The following is a 19,124-nucleotide window of genomic DNA, read 5'->3' as shown; positions in this document are numbered from 1 at the left end:
CTCCTAGTGGCCGGGGACTTAAATCTGTTTTACCAAATTTCTATCAGCATGTTAAATATACAACCAGTGGGGGAAAATTAAGCAGATGCTCTGGGATTCTACCTATGGCATTGAGGAGTACACCACATCAGTCATTGGCTTCATCAATAAATGCATCGAGTAGGTTTTTTTTTTTTTTTTTTTGTAGTGTTAGATGGTACAAGCAATGTATAAGGGAGTTGTACTCCAGTAGGTGGCGGTAATGCAACATATATTGGAAATAAACCGCCGTTAAACCTAATCGAAGAAGAGGTTCTTCAACAAGAGTTAGTGAGCCACCACCGTAGCTTGCTAGCCAACAGCCGAAAGATTCAAGCTCTTTAGACTTCGGTGTATATTCGCCCCTGTGTTTTGAACACACTTTGGTCGTCAAGCTCGTTTACCATTAACATTTCATATTTACGTTGCTAGTAGTTAGCTAGCTGGATAGCTAAAACAGCCTAGCACTAGGCTAGTCGATGATAATAATGTGCTAACTAGCTAGCTAACATCCAACCATGAGCTCATTAAGCTCCTGCCCTGATAAAGAAGAGGGGGTCTGCTGGACGGAGAAAGAGGGTCTTTGGCTGAACATTGTCGTAAAAGAGGAGGAGGAGGATGAGGCTGTCACAGTAAAAAAAGAGGTAGAGGGTGAGGCTGTTGCAATTAAAGGTGAAGGAGCTCAAGTGAAGGAAGAGTTCAGAGTGAAAGATGAGGACGTCGTCACTGTAAAAGAAGAGGGGGAAGAAAAAGTGGAGGGTGCCGTTTTTGGAGTGAAGGAGGAGATAACTGTAACAGTGAAAGAAGAAGAGACTGGAGACCAGATTAACAACGGTGAGTAACGTTATTATCTTAATTAACAAGAGGGGCATAAATTGTCTTCACGTCAGACTGTTACCATGTATATTCAGTTTGAGAGAAGTCGACCAAAAAAGATATCTACACGCCAGAATGTTGAATATAATGACATTAACACCAAATATGTCTAATTGTTCTATCTGTGTTAACACTTTACCGTTGTCTGTGCTGTTGGTGCATTTTGACGGTGGGAAGTGGAGGTAAAATATCCACAGGAAAGTTTTATTTACCTGACTTTTTGCGGTGTCGGTAGGTTCTGTCACGTGTATTTCCAATCCGTTGATGCATTGCATGTGATGCACAATATGTAAACAATAGCTGAATTGAACCTTGAATGTTGTTGACCAAAGCAAGTTCCCGCACAGTCAGCTGGAAATACCTGTGAAACTTGCCAGCTGATTGTGTGGGACAAAGTTAGGTCTGTGTCTGTGGTTAAGCTCCGCCATTGTTTACATATTGTGCGAGTGTTTGTTGTGTGCGAATTGCATCAGTATTAAAAAATACAAAACAGGAAATACAATCGAAATACAGACCAGCGTAGTGAGACTCGGGTTAACACTTCCCTGTCTATATTTTGTCTAAGATTACATCCGACATAAAGACAAAATCAGTGGACAACAGGTAAATTTAATTTTTAAAAAGTTTATTCAACATTCTGATATGTAACGGGATGGTTCAGAAATGCTGAGTATTAATGACAGGAGCCAATACAAGTCTTCCACTCTTGGATTCTAAAAGAGGCTAGGTCACACTGTTGTTGAATCAATGCATGGTTTTAAAGGGGCCTTTTTGATTATGCAGTTTAATGTCTGAAAGAAAGCCACACTGTAAAATGTGTATACCATTAAAGTTGGCAACCAACAAATGTTAACAATTGATTGTTTTGTGCGAAATTACAACTTAAATATCTCACCCTGAGGGGTAGCCCTTCATAGCTCGCCATCATGTATACAGCTAACAGTAAGTACTGTCATTTTAACAGTAGCGTCCCGTCCTAGGTCATTCCATAGCGACAGCTTGTGAGATATCACCCGATCCCGTTGCTGTACGCAACCTGTTTTGGCAGTAAGTGTCCTGCGTTGGATGGTGTCCATAATCGGTAGACAGTTTATCATTGTTTCCATCGCCAAGTAGTGACCAAGAAAGTATTAAATCCACTTTTTGATGCTACCCCCACCCCTTCCAATCTAATTCAAAGATGGATTCCCCCTTATGGATGTTACATGGATTCCCAATTTAGCATTATGGATGTTACATGAAATGGACAAGCTTTTTTGGGGAGACTGAACATATTAGCAGAAGTCTGTGAGGTTGTAAGTCAAAACATGGATAGCCATTTCGAGGGAAAGGCTTGGCTGAACACAAAAAAGATCATTTTGAAAATATTGTAATTTCTATTATTACTTTAGAGATAGTGGGCCACCAACAAAACGTTGTTAACAGTCGACCAAATGCAACCAATAACATTGACTGACGGATTGTCATCCATTAGAGCAAGATTAGATTTGGAACACTTCATAATTTGTTTTTGAAATCTCCCCAAGTTTATTTTTAATTATGAAATGTTGTGAAGACTGGCCTCAGGTTTTTGAGGGATCTTGTCCGGAAGAAAACTCATAGGAAGACACTTATCATGTGGGTGTTTCATTCAGGTCTCTGTTTAACTGAATACTCTGTCTTTGGCAGGAGAGAGACGAGACTCTCCCTCTGACAGCGAGAAGAGTCCTTCAGGTGAACCAGACCCAAAGACGTCCAAACCAGCAGGACCACACCACTGCTCCCAGTGTGGAAAGAGTTTTACCCAGTTAGGGAGCTTGAAAACGCACGAGAGAATACACACAGGAGAAAAGCCCTACCACTGCTCCCAGTGTGAAAAGAGTTTTAGGTGGTTAGGTAGTCTGAAAAAGCATGAGAAGACACACACACGAGAAAAGCCCTACCAATGCTCCCTGTGTGGTCAGAGTTTTACCCAGTTAGGGGCCCTCAATAAGCATGACAGGACACACACGGGAGGTGATAAGACCTACCACTGCTCCATGTGTGGAAAGGTATTTAACCGCTTAAGGCATCTGAATAAGCATGAAAGAATACATACACAGGAGGAGAAGACATACCACTGCTCTCATTGCGGAAAGACATTTTCCCAGTTAGAGGACCTGGAATCGCATGAGAGAATAGAGAGGCTGTGTTCTGACTTATGTTTTTGACTGGGAATTTGTGTTTTTGTTCATGCCACATGAAATCAAATTGTGTCAATTAAGTTTTACTCAAAAATAGGCCTCGAGACAACTATGTCTAAAATCAGGTTAAATATTATAATGTGTATTTCATTTTGATAATGTCATTTAATTTAATTGGATACAAGTAAGTATAAACCCTCCAATGTTGTTCATTATATTATTTGGATATTACAAATGTAAATTATTATGAGTCACTAACATTACATTTACATTTAAGTCATTTAGCAGACGCTCTTATCCAGAGCGACTTACAAATTGGTGCATTTTACAATAGTGCATCTAAATCTTTTAAGGGGGGGTGAGAAGGATTACTTTATCCTATCCTAGGTATTCCTTAAAGAGGTGGGGTTTCAGGTGTCTCCGGAAGGTGGTGATTGACTCCGCTGTCCTGGCGTCGTGAGGGAGTTTGTTCCACCATTGGGGGGCCAGAGCAGCGACCAGTTTTGACTGGGCTGAGCGGGAACTGTACTTCCTCAGTGGTAGGGAGGCGAGCAGGCCAGAGGTGGATGAACGCAGTGCCCTTGTTTGGGTGTAGGGCCTGATCAGAGCCTGGAGGTACTGAGGTGCCGTTCCCCTCACAGCTCCGTAGGCAAGCACCATGGTCTTGTAGCGGATGCGAGCTTCAACTGGAAGCCAGTGGAGAGAGCGGAGGAGCGGGGTGACGTGAGAGAACTTGGGAAGGTTGAACACCAGACGGGCTGCGGCGTTCTGGATGAGTTGTAGGGGTTTAATGGCACAGGCAGGGAGCCCAGCCAACAGCGAGTTGCAGTAATCCAGACGGGAGATGACAAGTGCCTGGATTAGGACCTGCGCCGCTTCCTGTGTGAGGCAGGGTCGTACTCTGCGGATGTTGTAGAGCATGAACCTACAGGAACGGGCCACCGCCTTGATGTTAGTTAAGAACGACAGGGTGTTGTCCAGGATCACGCCAAGGTTCTTAGCGCTCTGGGAGGAGGACACAATGGAGTTGTCAACCGTGATGGCGAGATCATGGAACGGGCAGTCCTTTCCCGGGAGGAAGAGCAGCTCCGTCTTGCCGAGGTTCAGCTTGAGGTGGTGATCCGTCATCCACACTGATATGTCTGCCAGACATGCAGAGATGCGATTCGCCACCTGGTCATCAGAAGGGGGAAAGGAGAAGATTAATTGTGTCGTCTGCATAGCAATGATAGGAGAGACCATGTGAGGTTATGACAGAGCCAAGTGACTTGGTGTATAGCGAGAATAGGAGAGGGCCTAGAACAGAGCCCTGGGGGACACCAGTGGTGAGAGCGTGGTGAGGAGACAGATTCTCGCCACGCCACCTGGTAGGAGCGACCTGACAGGTAGGACGCAATCCAAGCGTGGGCCGCACCGGAGATGCCCAACTCGGAGAGGGTGGAGAGGAGGATCTGATGGTTCACAGTATCGAAGGCAGCCGATAGGTCTAGAAGGATGAGAGCAGAGGAGAGAGAGTTAGCTTTAGCAGTGCGGAGCGCCTCCGTGATACAGAGAAGAGCAGTCTCAGTTGAATGACTAGTCTTGAAACCTGACTGATTTGGATCAAGAAGGTCATTCTGAGAGAGATAGCGGGAGAGCTGGCCAAGGACGGCACGTTCAAGAGTTTTGGAGAGAAAAGAAAGAAGGGATACTGGTCTGTAGTTGTTGACATCGGAGGGATCGAGTGTAGGTTTTTTCAGAAGGGGTGCAACTCTCGCTCTCTTGAAGACGGAAGGGATGTAGCCAGCGGTCAGGGATGAGTTGATGAGCGAGGTGAGGTAAGGGAGAAGGTCTCCGGAAATGGTCTGGAGAAGAGAGGAGGGGATAGGGTCAAGCGGGCAGGTTGTTGGGTGGCCGGCCGTCACAAGACGCGAGATTTCATCTGGAGAGAGAGGGGAGAAAGAGGTCAGAGCACAGGGTAGGGCAGTGTGAGCAGAACCAGCGGTGTCGTTTGACTTAGCAAACGAGGATCGGATGTCGTCGACCTTCTTTTCAAAATGGTTGACGAAGTCATCTGCAGAGAGGGAGGAGGAGGGGGGGGAGGGGGAGGAGGATTCAGGAGGGAGGACAAGGTGGCAAAGAGCTTCCTAGGGTTAGAGGCAGATGCTTGGAATTTAGAGTGGTAGAAAGTGGCTTTAGCAGCAGAGACAGAGGAGGAAAATGTAGAGAGGAGGGAGTGAAAGGATGCCAGGTCCGCAGGGAGGCGAGTTTTCCTCCATTTCCGCTCGGCTGCCCGGAGCCCTGTTCTGTGAGCTCGCAATGAGTCGTCGAGCCACGGAGCGGGAGGGGAGGACCGAGCCGGCCTGGAGGATAGGGGACATAGAGAGTCAAAGGATGCAGAAAGGGAGGAGAGGAGGGTTGAGGAGGCAGAATCAGGAGATAGGTTGGAGAAGGTTTGAGCAGAGGGAAGAGATGATAGGATGGAAGAGGAGAGAGTAGCGGGGAGAGAGAGCGAAGGTTGGGACGGCGCGATACCATCCGAGTAGGGGCAGTGTGGGAAGTGTTGGATGAGAGGGAAAAGGATACAAGGTAGTGGTCGGAGACTTGGAGGGGAGTTGCAATGAGGTTAGTGGAAGAACAGCATCTAGTAAAGATGCGGTCGAGCGTATTGCCTGCCTTGTGAGTAGGGGGAAGGTGAGAGGGTGAGGTCAAAAGAGGAGAGGAGTGGAAAGAAGGAGGCAGAGAGGAATGAGTCAAAGGTAGACGTGGGGAGGTTAAAGTCGCCCAGAACTGTGAGAGGTGAGCCGTCCTCAGGAAAGGAGCTTATCAAGGCATCAAGCTCATTGATGAACTCTCCGAGGGGACCTGGAGGGCGATAAATGATAAGGATGTTAAGCTTGAAAGGGCTGGTAACTGTGACAGTATGAAATTCAAAGGAGGCGATAGACAGATGGGTAAGGGGAGAAAGAGAGAATGACCACTTGGGAGAGATGAGGATCCCGGTGCCACCACCCCGCTGACCAGAAGCTCTCGGGGTGTGCGAGAACACGTGGGCGGACGAAGAGAGAGCAGTAGGAGTAGCAGTGTTATCTGTGGTGATCCATGTTTCCGTCAGTGCCAAGAAGTCGAGGGACTGGAGGGAGGCATAGGCTGAGATGAACTCTGCCTTGTTGGCCGCAGATCGGCAGTTCCAGAGGCTACCGGAGACCTGGAACTCCACGTGGGTCGTGCGCGCTGGGACCACCAGATTAGGTGGCCGCGGCCACGCGGTGTGGAGCGTTTGTATGGTCTGTGCAGAGAGGAGAGAACAGGGATAGACAGACACATAGTTGACAGGCTACAGAAGAGGCTACGCTAATGCAAGGAGATTGGAATGACAAGTGGACTACACGTCTCGAATGTTCAGAAAGTTAAGCTTACGTAGCAAGAATCTTATTGACTAAAATGATTAAAATGATATAGTACTGCTGAAGTAGGCTAGCTGGCAGTGGCTGCGTTGTTGACACTACACTAATCAAGTCGTTCCGTTGAGTGTAATAGTTTCTACAGTGCTGCTATTCGGGGCTAGCTGGCTAGCTAGCAGTGTTGATTACGTTACGTTGCGTTAAAAGAACGACAATAGCTGGCTAGCTAACCCAGAAAATCGCTCTAGACTACACAATTATCTTTGATACACAGACGGCTATGTAGCTAGCTATGTAGCTAGCTACGATCAAACAAATCAAACCGTTGTGCTGTAATGAAATGAAATGAAAATGTGATACTACCTGTGGAGCGAAGCGGAATGCGACCGGGTTGTTGAGTGCGGAAGTTCTATTCAGTAGACGTTGGCTAGCTGTTGGCTAGCTAGCAGTGTCTCCTACGTTAAGGACGACAAATAGCTGGCTAGCTAACCTCGGTAAATTAAGATAATCACTCTAAGACTACACGCTCTAAACTACACAATTATCTTGGATACGAAGACAGCAAAGACAACTATGTAGCTAGCTAACACTACGCTAATCAAGTCGTTCAGTTGAGTGTAATAGTTTCTACAGTGCTGCTATTCGGTAGACGTTTGCTAGCTGGCTAGCTGCTGGGCAGATAGCAGTGTAGACTACGTTAGGACGACGAAATACGAAGTTGCAATAGAAGTGCTGACTGTTTCACTTTGTTGTCCTCTTTCTTTTCCTTTTTCTTCTGTCCTTCTTTTGTCCTTATTTTGTCTTCCTTTCTTCTGTTAACTAGATATTTTTTGTTGTATTATTATTATTGTTATTATGAGTCACTAAGTAAGTAGCCTTTCACGAGCCTTAGCTTGTCTGAGCCAGAATTAATCTCCTATTTTTGTAGCTTGAGGCAGTCAGGGATCCTATGGGAGGGATCCACTGGGAGGAGAAGAGACACAGTCTGGTACCAGTCACCATGACAGCTGTGAGTTGGGAAGGAGTGAGCACTTTGGGGCAGAGGTCAGGTCAGATGAAGTGAGGAAGAACAGATCTCACTAAGGTTCTGTAGCAACCGAGATGCATTGGCTGTTCAGATGTGTAGGAGGAGACTCGGCATAGGAGAAAGGGTTACATATCGGTGCTTGTGTGAATATATCGTCTGCACAGCTGTTTGACCCTTTGGGATGAATACACTTGGTTTAAGCTTTCATAGTGTCTGTTGAGTTCTTACTCTAATAATTAGAACCTAACAATATAGTGCCTTCAGAAATGATTCACGCCTCTTGAAATTTTCCACATTTTATTGTGTTACAGCCTGAATTAGAAATTGATTGATTACATTTCGATTTTGTGTCACTGGCATGCACACAATACCCCATAATGTCAAAGCGGATTTATGTCTTTAGAATTTTTGAACTTATTTACAAATGAAAAGCTGAAATGTCTCGTCAATAAGTATTCAACCCCTTTGTTATGGCAAGCCTAAATAAGATCAGCTTTTCCATAGACTCTCTCTGTGTAAAATAATGTTTAACATGATTTTTGAATGACTTCCTCACCTCTCTACCCCACACGTAGAATTACAATTATCTGTAAGGTCCCTGACTATTGGTAGATGGGTAAAATAAAAAAAGACATCAGACATTGAATATCCCTTTGAGCATGGTGAAGTTATTAATTACACTTTGGATGGTGTATCAATACACCCAGCCAAGACAAAGATGCATGCGTCCTTCCTAACTCAGTTGCCGGAGAGAAAGGAAACCGCTCAGGGATTGGGCCAATGGTGACTTTAAAACAGTTACAGAGTTTAATGGTTGTGATAGGAGAAAACTGAGGATGGATCAACAATGTTGTAGTTACTCCACAATACTAATATAAATGACAGAGTGAAAAGGAAGAAGACAAATATTCCAAAACATGCATCCTGTTTGTAATCAAGGCACTAAAATAACACTGCAAAACATTTTGCAAATCAATTTACTTTTTGTCCTGAATACAAAGTGTTATCTTTGGGGCAAGTCCAATAAAACACATTAGTGAGTACCACTCTCCATATTTTCAAGCATGGTAGTGGCTGCATCATGTTATGGGAATGATTGTAACTGTTAAAGACTGGGGAGTTTTGTGGATAAAAAATAAATGGAATGGAGCTAAGCACAGAAAAGATCCTATAGAAAAATCTGGTTCAATCTGCTTTTCACCCGACACTGAGAGATGAATTCACCTTTCAGCAAGACAATAACCTAAAACACAGGGCCAAATCTGGAGTTGCTTACCAAGAATGCAGTGCATGTCTCTGAGTGGCTGAGTAACAGTGTTGAATCTGCTTGAACATCTATGGCAAGACCTGAAAATGGTTGTCTAGCAATGATCAACAACCAATTTGACAGAGCTTGAAGAATTGTGAAAAGAATAATGGGCAAATGTTGCACAATTCAAGGTATGGAAAGCTCTTAAAAATGTACCCAGAAAGACACAGCTGTAATCACTGCCAAAGGTTCTTCTACGCAGTATTGGCTCAGGTGTGAATACTTATGTAAGGAGATATTCTGTATTTCTTTTTTAATACATTTGCAAAAAATCCTAAACATGTTTTCACTTTATTATTATGGGGTATTGTGTGTAGATGGGTGAGATTTTCTTTTATTTCAACCATTTTGAATTCAGGCTGTAACACAACCAAATGTGAAATAAATCAAGGGGTATGAATACTTTCTGAGGGCACTGTAGAGGAATAGAATTTAGGATTTCTTGATTCCAACCATGAAATGTCTTGAATGTGATTTGATATATGATTTGGATATAGCTAAATTAATTTGATTGGACACACCTACTCATTCAAGAGTTTTTCTTTATGTGTACTATCTTCTACATTGTATCTCAAATTTGGACTCATCAGACCAAAGGACAGATTTCCACCGGTCTAATATCCATTTGCTCGTGTTTTCTGGCCAACGCATGTCTCTTCTTCTTATTGGCGTCCTTTTGTAGTGGTTTCTTTTGCAGCAATTCGACCATGAAGGCCTGATTTACACAGTCTCCTCTGAACAGTTGATGTTGAGATGTGTCTGTTACTTGAACTCTGCGAAGCATTTATTTGGGCTGCAAATTCTGAGGCTGGTATTTCTAACAAACTATCATCTGCAGCAGAGGTAACTCTGGGTCTTATTTTCCTGTGGTGGTCCACATGTGAGCCAGTTTCCTCATAGCTTGGTGGTTTTTGCGACTGCACATAAAGAAACATTCAAACTTCTTGAAATTTTACGGATTGAATAACCTTCATGTTTTAAAGTAATTATGGACTGTTGTTTCTCTTTGCTTATTTGAGCTGTTCTTGCCATAATACAGACATGGTCTTTTACCAAATAGAGCTATCTTCTGTATACCACTCCTACCATGTCACAACTGATTGGCTCAAACACATTAAGAAGGAAAAAATCCACAAATTAACTTTTAACAAGGCACACCTGTTCATTGAAATGCATTCCAGGTGACTACCTCATGAAGCTGGTTGAGAGAATGCCAAGAGTGTGCAAAGCTGTCATCAAGTCAAAGGGTGGCTACTTTGAAGAATCTAAAATGTGTTTAATACTTTTTTGGTTACTACATGAATCCAAATGTGTTATTTCATAGTTTTGATGTCTTTACTATTATTCTACAATGTGTAAAATAGTCAAAATAAAGAAAACCCCTTGAATGAGTAGGTGTGTCCACACTTTTAAATGGTGTTACATGTAGGAGCATTAGAGACCTAGTTGCATATTTATATATCTGTTTATCTGAATAAGAAATTGCCTTAAATGCAGTAGTTCATGTAAAGTTTGTTTTAAAATTCTTACTAATCAATCAACACATGCTTCTCTTTGTACTTCACCATTTAATATTGAAAAATGAACAAATAAAAACATTTACATTCGATTTACCTTTTAGTCATTTAGCAGACACTCTTTTCCAGAGCGATTTATAGTAGGTCACCCGTGGAAATCGAACCCACAACCCTAAATGTTTTGTAAAAAACGTGCTCCTTACCTACTCCAGTCAGCAGAGGGCATGTGTGTTTATATACAGTTGAAGTCAGAAGTTTAAATACACTTAGGTTAGAGTCATTAAAAGTCGTTTTTCAACCACGCCACAAATGTCTTGTTAACAAACTATAGTTTTGGCAAGTCGGTTAGGACATCTACTTTGTACATGACACAAGTCATTTTTCCAACAATTGTTTACAGACAGTTTATTTCACTTATAATTCACTGTATCACAATTCTAGTGGGTCAGAAGTTGACATGCTGTGGTTTACAGCAGGTCAGCCACCAGGGGGAGACTCGTCGAGGCCTGGGGACAGACGGAGTATACATCCCGAGTTGATGGCTCCATCTGCTGGATGTGCCAGGTCTCGACGGGCTCCAGGGCCAGGCCTAATTGGGGCTGATTGGGGATTGGTGAGAAATCAAGGGCTGATTGCTCACCCAGCTGTACAAGTCCCATAAAGCTGCCAGAAGGGCAGCACATGGGGCAGAGACTGGGGCAGGAAATGACTTCCGTGTAGTTGGGGACGGTACCATAGGTAACAGGAGGGAGTCCAGTTTTTGATCCCCACAGGATACAGCAAGACCCGGAGCCCAGTAGACGGTATCCCGGAGAGGGTCTCATGGGGGATACAGTAAGACCCGGAGCCCAGAAGACTGTATCCCAGAGAGGGTCTCTTGGGGGAGACCTATTATTTTCTATTGGACTATTATTTTAATAAACACCTTTAAACAGCTTAGACAATTCCAGAAAATGTCATCGCTTTCGAAGCTTCTGATAAGCTAATTGACATAATTTGAGTGAATTGGAGGTGTACCCGTGGATGTATTTCAAGGCCTACCTTCAAACTCAGTGCCTCTTTGCTTGACATCATGGGAAAATCAAAAGAAATCAGCCAAGACCTCAATTGTAGACCTCAACAAGTCTGGTTCATCCTTGGGGGCAATTTCCAAAAGCCTGAAGGTACCACCTTCATCTGTACAAACAATAGTACGCAAGTATAAACACCATGGGACCACGCAGCTGTCATACCGCTCACGAGGGAGACGCGTTCTGTCTCCTAGAGATGAACGTACTTTGGTGTGAAAAGTGCAAATCAATCCCAGAACAACAGCAAAGGACCTTGTGAAGATGCTGGAGGAAACAGGTACAAAGGTATCTATATCCACAGTAAAACAAGTCCTATATCAACATAACTTGACAGGCTGCTCAGCATGGAAGAAGCCACTGCTCCAAAACCGCCATAAAAAAAGCCAGACTACGGTTTGCAACTGCACATGGGGACAAAGATCGTACATTTTGGAGAAATGTCCTCTGGTCTGATGAAACAAAATAGAACTGTTTGGACATAATGACCATCGTTATGTTTGGAGGAAAAAGGGGAGGCTTGTAAGCCGAAGAACATCATCCCAAACTTGAAGCACAGGTGTGGCATCATCATGTTGTGGGGATGCTTTGCTGCAGGAGGGACTGGTGCACTTCACAAAATAGATGGCATCATCAGGACGAAAAATTATGTGGATATACAGAAGCAAAATCTCAAGACATCAGTCAGGAAGTTAAAGCTTGGTCGCAAATGGGTCTACCAAATGGACAACGATCCCAAGCATACTTCCAAAGTTGTGGCAAAATGGCTTAAGGACAACAAGGTTCAGGTATTGGAGTGGCCATCACAAAGCCCTGACCTCAATCCTATAGAAAACTTGTGGGCATATCTGAAAAAGCGTGTGTGAGCAAGGAGGCCTACAAACCTGACTCAGCTCTGTCAGGAGGAATGGGCCAAAATTCACCTAACTTATTGTGGAAGGCTACCTGAAACATTTGACCCAAGTTAAACAGTTTAAAGGCAATGCTACCAAATACCAATTGAATGTATGTGAACTTCTGATCCACTGGGAATGTGATGGAAGAAATAAAAGTTTAAATCATTCTCTCTTATTATTCTGAAATTTCACATTCTTAAAATAAAGTGTTGATCCTAACTGCCCTGAGAAAGAACATTTTATTAGGATTAAATGTTAGGAATTATGAAAAACTGAGTTTAAATGTCTTTGGCTAAGGTGTATGTAAACTTCTGACTTCAAATGTTTTTATACTGAACAAAAATATAAACGCAACATCCAAAAATGTTAATGATTTTACTGAGTTACAATTCATATAAGGAAATCAGTCAATTAAAATAAATGGGGCCCTAATCTATGGATTTCACATGACTGGGCAGGGGTGCAGCTATTGTTGGAGGCGGCTTATGGTAGAGAAATTAACATCAATTCTCTGGCAACAGCTCTGGTGGACATTCCTGCAGTCAGCATGTCAATTGCACGCTCCCTCAACTTGAAACAACTTTGGCATTGTTTTGAGTGTGAAAATACTGCACAGTTTAAAGTGGCTGTTTATTATCCACATCACAAGGTGCACCTGTGTAATGATTATTCTGTTTAATCAGCTTCTTGATATGCCACACCTGTCAGATGGATGGATTATCTTGGCAAAGGGGAAATGCTACCCAACAATCAATCAATCAAATGTATTTATGAAGCCCTTTTTACATCAGCCGATGTCACAAAGTGCTCTACAGAAACTCAGCCTAAAACCCCAAACATCAAGCAATGCAGATGTAGAAGCATGGTGGCTAGGAAAAACTCCCTAGAAAGGAACCTTGGAAGAAACCTAGAGAGGAACCAGGTTCTGAGGGGTGGCCAGTCCTCTTCTGGCTGTGCCGGGTGGAGATTATAACAGTACATGGCCAAGATGTTCAAACGTTCATAGATGACCAGCAGGGTCAAATAATAATAATCGCAGACTGTAGAGGGTGCAACAGGTCAGCACCTCAGGAGTAAATGTCAGTTGGCTTTCCATAGCTGATCAGTCAGAGTTAGAGACAGGTAGAGAGAGAGTCGACAACAGCAAGTCCGGGACAAGGTAGCACTTCCGGTGAACAGGTCAGGGTTCCGTAGCCGCAGGCAGAACAGTTCAAACTGGAGCAGCAGCACGACCAGGTGGACTGGGGACAGCAAGGAGTCATCAGGCCAGGTAGTCCTGAGGCATTGTCCTAGGGCTCAGGTCCTCCGAGAGAAGAGAGAAAGAGAGAGTTAGAGGGAGCATACTTAAATTCACACAGGACACCAGATAAATCAGGAGAAATAGTCCAGATATAACAGACTGATCATAGCCCCCGACACAAACTATTGCAGCATAAATACTGAAGGCTGAGACGGGATGGGTCGGGAGACACTGGCCCTGTCCGACAATACCCCCAGACTGGGCCAACCAGGCAGGTTATAACCCCACCCACTTTGCCAAACACTAGAGGGATATCTTCAAACCACCACCTTACTACACTGGGACAAGGCCAAATATAGCCCACGAAGATCTCCCCCACGGCACAAACCCGAGGGGGGCGTCAACCCGGACAGGAAGATCAAGTTAGTGACTCAACCCACTCAAGTGACACACCCCTCCTAAGGATGGCATAGAAGAGCACCAGTAAGCCAGTGTCTCAGCCCCTGTAATAGGGTTAGAGGCAGAGAATCCCAGTGTTCACCTTCACACCCCTGGGCCAGACTAAACTCAATCATATAACTTACTGAAGAGATGAGTCTTCAATAAAGACTTAACAGGGACGTAAACAAATGTGTGCACAACATTTGAGAGAAATAAGTTTTTTGTGCATATGAAACATTTCAGGGGTCTTTTATTTTGGCTCCTGAAACATGGGACCAACAGTTTACATGTTGCATTTATATTTTTGAGTATAATTAACGAGACGCTTCTTCAACAACGACAACCCTTCTAGCCATGACTGGCTACCTTTATAGAGCCCCATCGGGGAGGTGTCATAATACCCTTAAAACCTAGCGGTCAAACAGAGAAATTGTTCCAATCGTTTTTCCACCATTCATTTGTCCCATAAGGGATTTTAGAAACACTTTTTTTGTGTAGGCTTACACTGGCGTGACGCTTTGATTCCCATTTAAATCTCTCGGACAAGGTGACTTTAATCAATATTTTCGGCTCTATTTACATTAAAGTATCATGCAAACTACACATCCCTGCAAACTCCTGCATGTCATCTCTAACAGACACCTTTGCTAACAGGTATTGTGTTAATGTAAAACCTGCACAGACAGTTCAGAATTGTCCATTTAAAGAAATGTAGGCAATTTATTAATTACTACATTTAGTTAGTTCATCCCAAGATTTTTACCTTTGCCTCGATTCGGTGGTCTCGGCCAGATCCTTATGGCATTTGTTGTTATTTATTATAGCCACATTAGCAGCGAATTTCATTTTGATGGGGTAAATACTGCAGAATACTTTTAGAAATCACATTGTCCTAGAAAAATTTACACGGTTATCAAAACTTCCGCCAGGGTTAGCCTACATGAAGCACAGTCCTTATTAAGTGTTTCTAAAATCCCATATGAATGGTGGAAAAACGATTGGAACCATTTTCCTGTTTGTATTATGTTTGTATTATGACTCATACTGAGGTAATCTATTATTTAATGAAATTAAGGAAAAAGAAAACGTTTCCCTCAACTGCGTTACCTAATTCAGTCAGCAGTACCAACTCCAGTCGGCAGAAGGCGATATGCGTCTTTCAGCCGACGCTACCAGTGTGACGTACAATCCAGTTAACCGGACGCTTCTTCAACAACAACAGCAGCTAGTCAGCCACCACGGTAGCTTGCTAGCCAACATAGCCGAAGCATTTGATATCTTTAGATCATTTCGTTCTATATTAGCCACTGTGTTTTAAAAACACTTCTTTCGTCGTAAAGTTAGCTAGTTACCCCCTTTCATTTCATATTTACGTTGCTATAGCTAGCTGGGTAGCTAAAACAGCCTAGTCGCTCAGGCTAACTAACTTGCCAACCTCTCTGAGCATGAGTTTACTAAAATACTCTCCATCTGCTAAAGAAGAGGGGGTCTGCTGGACGGAGAAAGAAGCTCTGGGGCTGGACATTGTCGTAAAAGAGGAGGAGGAAGAGGATGTTCCAGTGAAAAAAGAAAATAAAGAAATTCCTGTGAAAGAAGAGGAAGGAGAGTTCAGAGTGAAAGAGGAGGAGGATGTTACTGCGAACGAGGAGGAGAAAGAGAAGGAACAGGATACCGTTTTTGGAGTGAAGGAGGAGGGGGAGATAACTGTCACATTGAAAGAGGAGGATGAGACGGGAGATCTGATTAACACCGGTAAGTACTATATTAAAAACAGGGGCACAAATTCTGCCTGAAGTTGTTGAACTAATGTGTGGTTTTATAGCAGCATTCCACTGACGTTGTAGGCTACACTTGAATATGTTGTTCTGTACTGTATTGTTAAAGCTACACTGTAAGATGTATATGCGGTCAAATAGTGGGCCACCAACAAAATGCATGAATCAAATGCGGGTGGAACGTTCCAACAGAAATCTGTTCCAAAAACTTCTGAAGTTACAAGGATGCCAATAAACAACTCATACAGAGTAGCATGATAAATTCACCTCGCTAACTTGCTGCCGAATAAGCATCAAATCACCACGTAGCTTATTATTGTTTGTCCATAGGAGCCCAGAGCGAGGACAGACATTTTTCGCAAATAATGGTGGTGAGTGAAAAACGTAATTAAATTCCACTCTCCTTACCCGGTAACTTAGTCTGCCGCTTTACAACTTTGTATGCTTTGTTGGCAACCTTGTTATTTACGAAGTTTTGGGACAGATTCCCGTTGGAACGTTCCACAAATTATACCAACCCATCAAATGCATCCAATGATATTGATTTAGCTAAATACTGTTGTCCACAATATCTATTATTTTAGTGCTCTGCTCAGCCTAAAAACGAACCTAATAAACCAGACTCTAATACCAGGTCTTGGTATACACTATACAGTCTGCAACAGCACTGCAAACAATTTATTAGGCAACCTAAAAACATGACTCTCCATGAGAGCAAGATTACATTTGAAGTTCTACATTATTATTATTATTATGGCCATCAAGTTTTTTAAATTGCTGAAATGTTATGAAAACTGACTTCAGGTGATTGAGGGACCTAGTTCTGGATTAAACTTCATAGGAAGACAGTTTTATCATGTGAGGGTTTCATTCAGGTCTCTGTTTAACTAAATACTCTGTTTTTCTTTGGCAAAAGAGAGACCAGACTCTCACTCTGACAGCGGGGAGAGTCCTTCAGGGGAACCAGATGCAGAGACGTCCAAACCAGCGAGACGACACCACTGTTCCCAGTGTGGAAAGAGTTTTACTCAGTTAAGGGGCCTGAAAATGCATAGGAGAATACACACAGGAGATACACCTTACCACTGTATCCACTGTGGAAAGAGTTTTAGGTGGTTAGGAAGCCTAAAGGACCATAAGAGAATACACACGGGAGAGAAGCCTCACCACTGCTCCGAGTGTGGAAAGCGTTTTACCCGATTACTACACCTTACATCACATCAAAGGACACACACAGGAGAAAAGCCTTTCCCATGTTCCCAGTGTGGAAAGGGTTTTACCCAGTTAGGGAGCCTGAAGGAGCATGAGAGAATACACACAGGAGAAAGCCCTTTTCCATGCTCCCAGTGTGGAAAGAGTTTTACCCGTTTAAGGAGCTTGAAGGGGCATGAGAGGACACACACAGGAGAAAGGCCTTTCCAATGTTCCCAGTGTGGAAAGGGTTTTAACCGGATAGGGAGTCTGAAGGAGCATGAGAGGACACACACAGGAGAAAAGCCTTTCCAATGTTCTCAGTGTGGAAATAGATTTACCCGGTTAGGGAACCTGAAAGGGCATGAAAGAATACATACAAAACCACAGGAGGAGGAGGAGGAGAAGAAATACCATTGCTCTCATTGTGGAAAGAAATTTTTCCGATCAGAGGACCTGAAAACACATGAGAGGATAGAGAGGCTGTGTTCTGACTTAAGTTTTTGACTGAGAATGTGTGTTTTTGTTCATGCCACATGAAATCAAATTGTAAATGCAAAAGCTTGCTAAAAAATAGGCCTACATTTGTTTTTCATTTTTAACCTCGAGGCATACAGGATGGTTCTCAATATGCATACGTTCTCTTGAGTACTTTCTTGTGAGGATGAATGTGGAGAAGGCATAAAACATTTGATTTGAGAAGCAATTGCACCCCCCGCACTGTGTTACATCACGCTGCATCTCCCCATTCACTGAGCCTTCTTCCAGCCAGGACAATGGAAACAATAGAGACGAAACAAGATAGACACAAAGCAAATCTTTTACTTCATAATTATCAGCTAGATATATGTGATTCGTAATCTAACTATCCATCTAGCTAGTAAACAGGCAAAAATGATCTAAAACGAATGTTATGCAAGGTAGATGTCAATTCTTCATGGTTTGCTAGCTAGCCAGTTAGTCCTATTGACTTACACTGAACCTTGCTTTTTCTAGGCAGGACAATGGCAAGAGACGAAACAAGATATACACAAAGCAAATGTTTTACTTCATAACTATGAGCTTGCTATATGTGAATCGTAGTAATATAGCTAACCAGATAGTTTAACAAGCAAAAATGACCTAAAACCAATGTGATCAAGGTAGATGTAAATTCTTTGTGGGTAGCTAGCTAACAATTCTTTGTGGCTATCTGGCTAGCTAACAGTAGTAGCTAGCATGTTATCTCTATTGATTTACTATGGGCTTAGGACCTACGAACACTACAGTGGGTATTGTAGGCAGGTAACCATGGCAAAATTAACACTGCATGTATTTATTAACATAGCAAGATAAAATATTGCAGCCAGGCAACATATGAGATGTGAATAGGCAACATTTCATTCCAAAGTTGGAGTATATTTTCTCCTTCTTCAGCTCAAATAATGGTCTCCATTGAGTTCAAGAAAATTTGAGAAACATCTACGGTGTCTTCAGAAAGTATTCCTTTGACTTTTTCCACATTTTCTTGTTACAAAATGAGATTAAAGTGGATTTAGTTGTCAACAATCGACACAAAATAATCAGTCAAAGTGGAAGAACATGTGTTACTTTTTATTAATGGAAAATAAGACACTAATATAGGTTTGTAGGCCTCCTTGCTCGCACAAGCTTTTTCAGTTCTGCCCACAAGTTTTCTATAGGATTGAGGTCAGGGCTTTGTGAAGGCCACTCCAATACCTTGACTTTGTTGTCCTTAAGCCATTTTGTCTTGAGATGTTGCTTCAATATATCCATATAATTGTTCTACCTCATGATGCCATCTATTTTGTGAAGTGCACCAGTCCCTCCTGCAGCAAAGCACCCCCACAACATGATGCTGCCACCCCCGTGCTTCATGGTTGGGATGGTGAAGGTACCTGAGCCTCAAAACATCACTGCTCTAGAGATCTGCATGGAGGAATGGGCCAATATACCAGCAACAGTGTGTGAAAACCTTGTGAAGACTTACAGAAAACGTTTGACCTCTGTCATTGCCAACAAAGGGAATGTAACAAAGTATTGAGATAAACTTTTGTTATAGACCAAATACTTATTTTCCACCATAATTTGCAAATAAATTCATTAAAAATCCTACAATGTGATTTTTTTTTTTTTTTTCTCTTTTTTTCAGTCATAGTTGAAGTGTACCTATGATGAAAATTACAGGCCTCTCTCATCTTTTTAAGTGGGAGAACTTGCAC

At 42.8% G+C, this 19,124-nt stretch overlaps 2 protein-coding genes and 1 long non-coding RNA gene across 5 annotated transcripts; 2 read left to right on the top strand and 1 right to left on the bottom strand.

The window, feature by feature from the left end:
- Positions 1-279: 279 nt before the first annotated feature.
- Positions 280-11,304, top strand: LOC118368741 (zinc finger protein 135-like). 3 transcript variants are annotated; one of them, XM_035753102.2, is made up of 2 exons: positions 280-852; positions 2,563-5,716. In XM_035753102.2, the coding sequence occupies exons 1-2, from the start codon at positions 537-539 to the stop codon at positions 3,081-3,083; spliced, it is 837 nt and encodes a 278-aa protein (XP_035608995.1). In that variant the 5' UTR covers positions 280-536; the 3' UTR covers positions 3,084-5,716. The 3 variants fall into 3 exon arrangements, with proteins under 3 accessions (XP_035608995.1, XP_052353154.1, XP_052353153.1); XM_052497194.1 differs by lacking the exon at positions 2,563-5,716 and adding an exon at positions 10,769-11,304 and having other exon boundaries at positions 298-852; XM_052497193.1 differs by lacking the exon at positions 2,563-5,716 and adding an exon at positions 10,766-11,304 and having other exon boundaries at positions 298-852.
- Positions 11,305-12,616: 1,312 nt separating this feature from the next.
- LOC127916027 (uncharacterized) lies at positions 12,617-15,453 on the bottom strand. Its single transcript, XR_008093217.1, has 2 exons — positions 15,044-15,453; positions 12,617-13,558 (listed from the first exon to the last, which is right to left on the bottom strand). It is a non-coding gene; the product is annotated as an uncharacterized LOC127916027 (long non-coding RNA).
- Positions 15,319-18,856, top strand: LOC118368735 (zinc finger protein 239-like). The gene is made up of 2 exons (XM_035753090.2): positions 15,319-15,688; positions 16,628-18,856. Exons 1-2 carry the CDS (start codon positions 15,382-15,384, stop codon positions 17,407-17,409), a joined length of 1,089 nt encoding a protein of 362 aa, XP_035608983.1. The 5' UTR covers positions 15,319-15,381; the 3' UTR covers positions 17,410-18,856.
- The last annotated feature ends 268 nt before the right edge of the window (positions 18,857-19,124 follow it).

Source organism: Oncorhynchus keta, chromosome 35 (genome assembly GCF_023373465.1).
Source record: "Oncorhynchus keta strain PuntledgeMale-10-30-2019 chromosome 35, Oket_V2, whole genome shotgun sequence".
Lineage (NCBI taxonomy): Eukaryota > Metazoa > Chordata > Actinopteri > Salmoniformes > Salmonidae > Oncorhynchus > Oncorhynchus keta.
This window is presented reverse-complemented; position numbering and strand designations above follow the sequence as displayed.